This window comes from Acyrthosiphon pisum, chromosome A1 (genome assembly GCF_005508785.2).
Source record: "Acyrthosiphon pisum isolate AL4f chromosome A1, pea_aphid_22Mar2018_4r6ur, whole genome shotgun sequence".
Taxonomy (NCBI): Eukaryota; Metazoa; Arthropoda; class Insecta; order Hemiptera; family Aphididae; genus Acyrthosiphon; species Acyrthosiphon pisum.
Window position 1 is genome coordinate 386,123 of NC_042494.1, and position 12,399 is coordinate 398,521.

Consider the following 12,399-nt stretch of genomic DNA (forward strand, 5'->3'; position numbering starts at 1 on the left):
TTATAAGTATCTAATAGATATTATGATATGATTAATTTGGAATTTATTATAGGTACCTATTATAGGTCAATTTTTTTTTAATACCATAGATAAGTATATATATGTCTAATACATAGACTGATATACCGTCTCCGCTCAGAATCGTTTTTCTTATACAGTGATATTATATCATTGAATTCAAATTTAATACTGTCCATTATACAGTGACCCACTTCTAACCTACTGTACAGCAGAGCGACATCCACTTACCCACCTTTTTTAATGTCTATCTTCACATAATACTTAATAGTGTGTACACTGTACATACAATATGTTCACTATTAAATTGTCAACTTCCAAACAATATGTAAATAGAAAGTGATTCTGTCGAACATTATTAGATGATTTTATTTTTAAATCACGATACATTTCAATTTGTTATTACTTATAAGTCTATGAGATTAAGTCTATCCAACTTTGTGTACAACTTTTTTTTTAGATTCATACTAAAACTATGTATGTACAGTTTACACTTGTAATAGATTTTCATAATGTATTTTTTAAAACTTTTTATTGTAATTTATACTAAAATTATTAAAAATATAAAATTTGTAGATTTATTACTCTTTTTTTAGGGCATTTTTCTGGGTTTTTTAGGGCATTATTTAGAGTTTTTAGGTCATAAAAGCATTTTTTTTAGGACATTTTTCGGGGTTTTTGAGGGCATTAAAATCCCAGCCCTACTTATAATACATTTTTTAAGTATTTGGTCATAATGCAAAAATAACAAAATTCAAGTCCATAAAAAAATGTTTTATTTTTTCGACGCCCACTTATCACAATTACGACAGCTCGGTGGATGATTTTTTATTCAACTACGAAAAACAAACGAATTAGGTTATCCGTGACCAGCACATGACGTTTTCCGTTCAACACATCACATGCAATGTTATCGCTGTTATCACGATTATCAATAACAATAACAATAACGGCAATAATAATCATAATAATAATAAAAACGATAGTAATATTAATTATTAATACAATATTATCTCAAGGATTCAATCACTTCCGAAAACATTCAAAACGATGAGATTGATAGTGGATAGATACCCAGTTGCACAGTGGCTACCCAATGTTACAATATGCACCACCCACACACACACGCGCGCGGGCTCTGCGCGATCTAATTTGACTGACTTTCTTTTTAAGAACTATTCGCCAAACACGGGGCAAAAGAAAAATAATGACTTGGAGTCAACTCGTGAGCTAGTGCTCGACTAAACGTCACACTCACCCAATTACCTAACCACCCAACCACCCACATCTCACCCACACTTCAGAGGCTTTTGTAGGACTAATGAAACTAAACCATATCAGTAGACAACGAACAGAAATAACACAGCTAGGTACTCACTTGGATGGAATCGGCCGACACGACTTCACCTCCCAGCTCCTGGGCTAGTCTCACACCGAGTTTCGTTTTCCCCGTGCCCGTGCACCCGACGACGGCGAAGAGCGGTCGATCCTTCAGGCTCTTCGAATCCATTTCCCGGCGGTCGAGGCGAAACAGACAACGAGTACGACACGGCGACGATGTCGACGCGAATCCCGGATTTTGGGCCGCGGCGGCGGTAAGCGCGACGTAATTATTGCGTTTCGGATTTACGAAAACCTTTTTCCAAAACATAACATAACCTCAAACACGTGCGATGTCGTTATCGTTTCGCATCGTTATCACGGACGTCTGGCTCGGCGGTGGTACGGTCCGATGCGATGCGCTCCGTTCGGCTTCGCCGAACGTTAAGTTGGCAGCCTGCTCCGACGCCGCCGAGCAGCCGGTCACGCATTCGCGCGCTCCCCCCACAATTCGCCGCCCGAATTTACAGTGACGGTACCGCCGCCGTTCGTTTCCCGCGCAATCCGCTAGCCACAGTCTCCACTCTATAATCTATATGCGCCCTGCCGCCTTATGTTTTATTCAAATCACTTGCGGTTCGAGATTTTTAAATTAAGGGTATAATATTATGTTCGTACGCTCTTCGTGCTGTAGTAGAAACCACTTTCTCACTCACTCTCCCACTCTCACACTGTCACTATCTCTCTCTCACCCTCTATCGTTGGTCCAAGGGTCGACATGATATTATTATCGTTGTTATTATTTAAGTCTCAGATATTATGCCTATAAATATTTACCGTAGGTATACAAACGCCGCCAGGACCCGCAGCCGTCCGCACAACAATAATATAATATACGGTTCTCCGAACGGTCATGACGTGCGCACAGAAATTATTTACACACAAATACTTTTGTGGAATTTAAATTAACAATTGTTAGTGGCCGTCAAAGTATATTCTCCTCCGATATAATTCACACGCGCGGCTCCCCTGTATTGTGAAGTTGTAACTATATACCTAGACAGTAGTATATAATATAATACTATAAAAACGCGTAATAATATTAAATTCGTAGGAACTCAAAACAAATTACAAGGTGATCGTTGTATTCAACATTTATAACCGACTAAATGCCTATATGATTTTGATTGATTTATTATTAATTGTTCACTTATTCGTATCTATATTTATATACCTACACAAATACACAATATCCTTCTAGATCCTTATTGGATATTTGAATATTTCATTGTTTAAATAAATATGATTACTTATTTTAAGTCATTATTTGATACTTCAAATATAATTTATAATTTGTACATACTATTGTAATAATTAAGGGGTGAATTTGTAAGAAAGAGTATTATTTTTTGGTAATAGTGAAACATAACTTTGTAAGTACATGATTTGAATTATGTAACAACAAATCCATTTAAGAACCTTTTATTCTCCATTTTTTTGCATATTTTGACGTTTTTAATTTTTTAGGTCATTTTTGCATTTTTAGGTCATATTTTGCTTTTTTAGTTCATTTGTTAATCGAATTCCGTCAATTGACATGTTTGAAAACATTTTTTTGTTTATTTTGTCTGATGCAATGGTAAAGACTAAAGATTAATAAGGTACTCATAGCAGGCCATAATTAAATATATTTAAATTTGTTATATTATTTTAACACAATAAATACAAAAAAAAAAAATTTAAAAATGTTCCAAGTGAATAGCATTACACAAAGTTTAAATTCAATCAATATTTTTATTTTTTTTTTTTTTTTAATAAATAAACACAGTTTTATGTGCATGTAAAATGTAATATACTAATGTATAATATCCTATAAAAATAAATAAAATCAATATAAATATATAAACTAAATTAAAAATCATTTTAAGTGAATTTTGTACTATAATTTTTGGCATTTAAAGCGTATTTTATTGCATTTTTTTACATTCTTATTTCATTTTTAAGATTTTTAAGCGCATTAAATTTACAGCCCTGGTAATAATATATCAGAACCGAAAAGACAAAACGACGATCTACCTACATTTTAATATCAGTGGCGTCCGCAGGGGGGCTAACGGACTGAAGCCCCCCCCCCCCATTGCCCGTATTATAATTATAATATATTATTACTTTAAAAAAAAAAATATTTATCAAGCTTCAACTGTCAACTATAGTAAGCAAGACGTAAATTTCATATATGTCTTACCAGAATGAATTAGTTTTTGAAAAAACAATGTATTTGCATATCAATTTTCATAAATTATCTGTAATTTTTCGGTAAAAGTATGAACTACTTGTATGAAAGACCTTGTATTAAATTGTCTAGCTTTAACTATACGCATTTAATATTTTATAAGTTTTTAACTACAAATTAACTGTGGTTTTGACGAAATTTGAACTTTAAATGCTTATAAAATATAACCATGGTGCCAATGTATCGTTAATATTTTAGCTATAATAAAAACTTACGTATTATATTTTTAAACTTTTTGACCGAATAAATAATTTTTAATGACATTTAAAGAAAAAAAATTTTTAATTAATCAAATACAATCCAAGTAAGGACCAAGCTGGTTACCAAACAATTTTAATTAATTTTCATTTTTTTTCTCCAATTATTTTAGAAAGCACTGAACATTCAATTTTGACCTCCTAAAAGTACCAATTAGATCCAATCTGCTTCCAAAAACATACATCGGGTGACGGGCATCGAAGTTTATGATCAGAGCATTTTTTCTACCAGAAAAGTTGAGAAGTTACAAACATTTTAAAATACCTCAAATAAAAGTCTGAAATTATTGGACTGGACAAAATAAAAATAAAATTGTAACTAATTTTCAAGCCCTCCTCCCCCCTATTGAAAAATCCTGCGTACGACACTGTTTAATATTATATAAGTACTACATTATAATATTATAATATGTGGCTTAATATTATAATTGATATTAGTCTAATGGATGCGGCATTGTATAAAATCTGTTAGCCGACACAACTGAAACCATTGTTAGCCGTGGCATCATTGCTTCTCTTTTCAGTCTTGTTTAAATGTTCGTTTCTTTATCACCCAGCACTTCTGAGTGAGGAGAATCATCGTTTCTCTCTTCGACAACCGTCATATTGGCCAAAAAGCGTATGTCTACAATATTATAGCGAAGATAGGAATGCCGTATCCATATGCTTGATATCAATGTCTATTATAGTGTCTAAACTATAAATCATACGAAATGACGACAGCGCATACTCAATATATACATATTTTACTGTTTTAATCGTCATGCTTTACACGATTATTAAAAATTATAATATATAAGTACACAATTACCAACAAACCTATTAAATATAAATATAATAAAATCTGATAATCTGAATAATTTTCGTAAAAGCGGCAACAGTCTATACTCAATGGCGCTAAGCCCTCACGATCGTCTGATCTTCCACTTTTTAAGAATATACTGACACAAATTGATAAAACAAACATTTTATTAAATGTTGTTAACGTTTAGGTAAGTACCAGATAGAACGTACATATACGAAAAGTACAGCTACAGGCTACAATTTTGTTTAAAATTTAGACTACATGACATTATTGACATATTGACTTCAAAAAACAGATAGGTAATACGACATTTAATTTAAATTAAAAATTAAAATTTTTTTTATATTATTTTTTGGTGCAAGACTCATACACTCTATACTCTATACAAGGGACCTAAAAATACTATGAATAAGTACGACGTAATTCTCGGGGAACTAACGACTCGATTCGTCGAACCGGAAGTGATGAAGCTCGGTGCAGATTACACGTACAACGGCAGTACAACTAGTACAAGACATGTAGAACGTCTGTACAACTGTACAAAGCTCGTTTTTCCGGAATGTTAACGCATTGCATAACACTATAAAATACCAATACGCACACAGACAGACGTCGAAACACGGTTTGAGAATCAGACGACGACAACGACCACACGAAAACGGATTGATCGAGATAGGAAGACAGACAGAGATAACGTTCACCAAAGTTTAACCAACGGGCAACGATCAACGAAAAATATCACGGTTACCCGCTCGATTGTACCCAGAGTATACCTACAGGCTATAATGGGGACCATCACGGTCGAGTCTGCCGATTATATTATATACCTCGATCGTGTTGGCAGAGCTCCCTGCGTGCCCCCGCCAATAGAACTTCTTTGGAATTCGCGAGAGCGCGCGTCCGGAAAATTGTCACCAAACCGACCAGAGGTATACCAGAGGTTATCGAATTCGAGATGGCTTAACAAATTCGTAATATTGAAGTACCTTTAATTATTAATTATGAACACCTTGAGGTCTAAATTTTCCGCCTTATAATATAACAAAATATAAAAGGTACCTACTTTTATAGCATCATTCTGTTTCATTTACAAAATAATTACTAGACTACTGCATTGATACTGTGTACATCCCAACCACTTAGTTGATTATTTTGAAATTAAATTTTTATTTAAACGCGTCATATAACCCTGTAGAGCAGCATTGATTATTAAATCTTATTTTTGTACACATCTCAAGATAAATGTCAGAAATTCTTATTTACCATGTCAGGCATGTTGTGTGTAGTGTGTGTGACAAAAATCACCTCCCTTTCAATCCACTTAAAACATCACTATTGTTCGTAAAATTATTTAATAATACAACATTTAAGCAACATTTAAGCAGTGTATTTCATGCAATAATTGTAACACTGTTAGTAGTATCAAAGTATTTACACATGAACAAATATTAATGAAAATAAAATAGTTCTGTAAATATAATATAATATTAAATACAACGAATTATCCTTGTAAATTGTAATCCTGGATACAAGACATGTTTTATGTGTTGGGTAAGCATTATATGCGATGTGACGTATGGTAACCCTAGTTAAAGCAATAAGATTAAATCTATTTTTATAATGAGAAAACTGTGTGTAGCTTTTAAAAATAGTTAAACATAATATTTAAAACACAGTATAATACAGATAATCATAAATCATTATAATTCAGGAAAATACAGTGAAATATTCATTTTAGAAGTAATGTCAATAATCGTAATTAAAAATATAAAATGAGTTCTTATCCTGGGCTCCATGTAATGTTCTTGATTGTAAATGTTATTATGTCACCTCGTGAATATTATAACGTATTATAGCATTATGGTTAGCGTTTTACCAATAATTTATTAATACGATTATTTTTGTTTTAATGCGTTATAATATAATATTTATATATCAATATAATATTATAGAATAACATTGACGTATTTTCCAATGTGGATTTGATAATATTATCGATGTGTAGAAGTGTGTGCATAAATTGTTTACAACCTACATACTTAATTAAGCTTAATATTATACTAATGATTTAAATAAAAATTAAATATTTAAAAAATATGATAATAATATATTTATATTTATACATGTTTAAAAATTGTATATAAATGGAAAAAACAAAGAAAAATCCTTGAAATATATATTCTGCAATTGTATGGTAATTGGTAAGTAGTACAGTATTTCGAAAATATAAATAACTCCTACAATAATAGCGAAACTATTCAATATTATCATGTATCGTGATAATATTATACAGAACTATAAAAGTGTGAATATAATATAACTCATATAGATAATACGGTTTCGGATTGCGGTTTTTATACGAGCGTATTTTTAGAACCTGTGCGGCTATGCCATGTGGAAAATTGTTTTAGATTCGGAAATATTAGAACTAAAACATTTTTCTAATCTAAACCACCGTCTCACAATCATACGGTTTATCGTTTGAAATAAATAGTTTTTATGTACAAAATTATTTAAGTTGCTAAGTAATATTGTATGAAAACGTGAAACTGTTGGCGTAGGCCATTATTGTTCGGATCTTGTGTTTTTACACGTGCATACTCATTATTACACATCTAAACGTTGGGTACCTACATGTGACAATGTTACACTATATATATATACATAACATCGTATAGTTTTGGCAACCATAGTCTAAAATATGACCTTGACGAAATATAGTAGGTATACGCGTATATTATTATGTCACGCAATGCGCGGACGGACGGAAAGCTCGCCGAAGGGACAAGCACGTGAATTCTCGTTTTTTGTCGGCATTGAAACGCGAATCACATGTTTGGTACTGACCGAACATATTGTGCACGGAATGCGATTCAGGAGAATATTATTGAATGCAATAAGATCCGCTGTGTGTGTGATCCTATAGGTCCTGGTTGTTCGTGGAAAAGTTGGGCGGGCGGGGACAGCGAGTGGGTTTCAAAGCCCACGGGACAGAACATTTTTAAATTTTTTCGCCCGTATAAAACGACGCGCAATAAAATTGTTATCTGCAGAAAAAAAATACGAAGGTTATTACTTATTGTGAATATTATGTATTCATGCATGAATACTATTTTAATTATTTTTAGAGATAATAATAATTTCTAATCAAAGCAAGTACCTACTGTTATACGTAACGCAAATACGCTCACCAAGACCCAAAGCTATTCGTATAGGCTGTTTCCTATAATGTAAATATACATTATTAGATAATGATAATTATTATTAATTATCGAGTGGACCTTAAAGTACGCACACATTTTGCACAGTAATATAGATCACTACAACCGGCAGTCAACGGATTTGCAAATAGGCTTTAGGACAATATAACGTACTCATCACAGTGAATTAATTATTAACACTCAACATAACAATATACGTATATAAATATCCACAGAAGTTTTTGTATTGACTGTGTACTAACGACTTAAATAATATAAACACGTCCATATAATCAAACTATGTCTTGTTGTAGTAAAAGTATCAACAACTCTCTATATGTATGGTTCGTTTAGTAGCTTATCAAATTTGTTTAATGCGTACGTATGCAGCTTTAGAAAATCGAAAAACAGCTGTGAAATAATAATAATTATATGAATAATAAACATGGAAGTAAAATAGTATGTCCAGACAATTTACATTTATAATAGTATGTAAATATTCGATAAAATGCAATTTCTATTATAAGCAATTTTTCGTTATTCTTTTGCATAAAAAATATGTCCTTCTTTTTTTATTCATTATTATAGACAGTGCTTAAAAAATACATTTTTTTATTCACTTTTATTTAGGGGTTCAGTCATTAACGAGATTTCTAGAGAGCCTCCGCATACCTTAATATTTCCCTGAAGAACTTTACTATATTATTACGTAAACAATTTTTTTATGTAGGTAACATAATTATTATTGTACGAAAATAAATAACTAAAAGCGAAAATGCTTGAAATGCGAAATGATTGTAAGAGAAGACAAACATAATATTACATTTAAAATAACAGCGTAAGTTTATAGTCTCCTAAAATAAATATTTTATTTTATCGCAGCTATACCATTGCATTAGTGTGAGTAAAATCGTAAATACAATACAATAAGCATTTTAATTTAAAGAAACTTTTCCGTGTTCAATGTTCAGTCTATTATATTACAATGTTACTATAATAGTATCTATAGTAATCACAAGCATTGATGTTAAAAAGTATGAAATACAGTTTGTACCGTTAATGAAATTATAATAAAATACCTAAAATATGTTATAGGTATATGAATTATGTATATTATGTATAGTTATAATTTTTTTTACTTTTTTTTTATGTTAAACATAATTTTTAATGTTCAAAATAATTATTGGTGACTGCAGTTATCTACATTTTTGAATTGAAACGTAGGTAATGACTGTGTAAAACGGAAACTTGTGTTTTTATTAAAATAGCAGTCAGTGGCGTGCGCAGGGGGGGGATGATGGGGAATATATCCCCCCCCCATGGCCTTTTTTTTTTTAGTCTTCAAACATTCTGGATTTTGAATTAGAGATTTCATCAAAATAATGTGTAGTTTGGAAGTTCCTATTTAAAATTTCTCATCGGAAATATTTGTTGTGATAAAATAATTGATAACTGATAATTGATAAGACACTGTCATATCAAATCGTCTGTGGTCAAATTACAAAACGGTTTATAATGCTTATATTATATTATTTATATACAATATATGACTACTGTTATCATTATTCATTACTTAATAGTTAATACCGTGATTAATAACTTATATTATCTAATATTGACACTACTTCTCTCAAACGAATTTTGACATCCCCCCCATACCAAATTCCTGCGCACGCCACTGATAGCAGTTGTAAATTATAATAGGTAAATGTCTAAATATAAACTATTAAAAATAAATGATTGGGATTTTAAATTTTTACAATTACAAGCTTTTTGTTTGGGTGTCAGTCGTTGCATTTTTTAAGAGCAAAAATTCTTCTATCTTCAACCTTGATGGTGGTTTCTGGTTGTTGGAATTAGTTCATGGTTAATAAGTACTTTGTAAAAAAATAACGCAAAAACAGAAATATTTACATAAAATTGGTTTACGACAAAAGTTTTAGTATAGGAAGTCTCAAAAATAACTATAACATACAGATTTTGTTTTTTCAGGGAATATATTTTATACTTGCATTTCCTAGACATGATAAAATTTAAAATTTACATAAAAATTAATTGACATTTAATATTGGTTTTTTTGTGAAAATTAAAGACAATTTAAATTTTAGAATTCTACTTTTTTTTTTTGATTTATATAATTATGATACATTTATGCTTTAAGTCACACAACTTGAAAGCTTAACAGAACGCTGCTTATAAGTTATTCTTGCAGCAATTATCAAAATACAGTTACAAATTTTTTATGTGCATTTGAATTAATAATTTTGAAAAAATTGTATATTTAAACGAATAATTACGATTGTATTGGTCATTATGTTGTAAATTGTCGTTAAAAAATATTAAACGCAGAGACTAGAAATTGTTTCATCATTACATAATACGTAGTTTTGATTAATTTTCAAAATATTTTTACTAGTAAATTTATGCCATATTATTAATATTTGTAATGATCTTTCGCACCTTTACGTGGTACCCACCTACTGACTTTGATTGATTTATAATAAGTTAATAACAATAATATATGATTTAATATTTTAATAATTAGTATGGAAAATGTATGATATATTTTTTATAAAAATTAGCTCAATATACCGTACTACTGAATTAATTGCTAATAACAATTTACAAAAAAAAACAATAAAATATCCTTAGAAATAGAAGCCGAAAAGCCGTCTCCGTTCAAAATCGTTTTTTTTTTTCATGTGAGATGATTTATCATTCAATTCAAATTTAACGCATCTAACCTACTCAATTACGAGGTACAAAGTACACTTAAACCATACTACACAACAGACCGACATTCCCGGTTTTTTTAAATTTATAATCGATTATCGATATATTACGTAGCTTAACACATATAATTTATGACCTAGTAAATCATTAATACTGATTGCAGGTGTAAGGTGTATCCATAACAAGTGTATCATTATTTTATTACACCAACACCAAATATATAATGTTTATATAAAAATGATAACAGTATAATATGCTTAGTGTATACATAATATTATGTAGTTTACTCCTACTATATATACATTGTATAATAAATGTTAAATTATAATACTTATATTATAGAAGTATAGGTATAGCATGAAAGTAACTGTTATTTTAACTAGCTAATATAGTAGTATACCTAAAAAATAAACCTTATATGGCTATAAATATACACTGGTATGATCTCAACTATTTGATGGAGGTTTCTGTTGGTAAATTTCAGGATGTATTTTGTACTTGGGCTCAAATGTAGGAAATTCCCAGTAGGTACCTACTGTTTTTAACGAATAGGAAATGCTAACAAATGATTTCTAGTTTTCTTGGTTAATTGGATCGAGATACTCAAAGTCTTTATAAAAGTGTGTTTATAATAGCTTTAAAAGAAAACACGCGATTCAGCCTTACAGGACATGTGACAATTAATTTTTATACCAAAATTATAAATATTGTTATAAACTAAAAACAAGTTAACTAGTTGCTATCAGAAAGCATGTATTTTTTGGTAGCAAGAAAAAAGCTAAAATTTTGAAATTTTATGCAAAAAAACTAATTAAAATAATTATTACATTAGTTAAACAAGATTTTTGTAAATGTCAAATCTTTTCCAACAACTTACTGCTGGTAATCAAACCAAACAACACATCCGAAGGATGTAACCATTGATGTTCAACTCATTAGTCATTAGGGCTAATGGCATCTGGAATCTCATAAGAAGATAAGATAAGCAGTTGCTGCAGTAGACGAGACGAAAATAAGTCAATATAATAATTGAAGAACTGTCCAACTTTTCAAAAAAATATATCCCGTTAAACTAATTAATATTACAACAAAACAATTGCGTATTGGATTACAAAATAGGAAAATATCAGTAGAAACATTTGTAGAAACAATTGGGAACAACATATGACTTATTAATAAATAATACTTTTCTTGATATCAACAATATAATGTAATTTATTATATAGTATTTGTACTTTGAAGATTTATAATATTGTGAACTTAACAATAAACCCTTGTGTATCATTGTAATGCGTTGGCCACACTGCCGGTCTTCGGACGTCGGACCGTATCACCAGCACGACCGATACACTGATATTATCTTTTTCTTACATTATTATTATTATTATTATTATTACACTCTACTGTTTTTCATTGTCAATTATTATACATTTTCTAACCTAAATTGTTATTACAATATATTATACTGTTTTACTTAGTGACTAGTGTTATGCATCGTGCGGGATGCATGTGCTTGCTAGCATTATTATTATTCTGAGTGATTCTTTTATCAAACAACACTCATTATTTCCAAAATGGTAAATTTTTTTGAAAATATTTTTTTACATAGTTTCAAGTTGCTTATAAAACAACGTTTTTATTAAAAAATTATATTTTTAAATATTTTTTATCTTTATAATTTTTTTAAGTTTTTTACTTTTTTGAATGACATCATAGGGTTTTAATTTTATATTTTAAAGCAGAATATTTTTCTTAGTATTTTGATACATGAAA

At 30.1% G+C, this 12,399-nt stretch overlaps 1 protein-coding gene across 1 annotated transcript in view; it reads right to left on the reverse strand.

Annotated features, from left to right (window-relative positions):
* The window catches only part of LOC100162198 (tRNA dimethylallyltransferase), an 84,420-nt gene extending 82,687 nt beyond the window's left edge, over positions 1-1,733 (reverse strand). Inside the window, exon 1 of the mRNA XM_029486465.1 lies at positions 1,397-1,733. Within this exon, the coding sequence (XP_029342325.1) occupies positions 1,397-1,669 (273 nt within the window). The 5' untranslated portion in view covers positions 1,670-1,733. The remainder of the gene's footprint in view (positions 1-1,396) is intronic.
* Between the last annotated feature and the right edge of the window lie 10,666 nt (positions 1,734-12,399).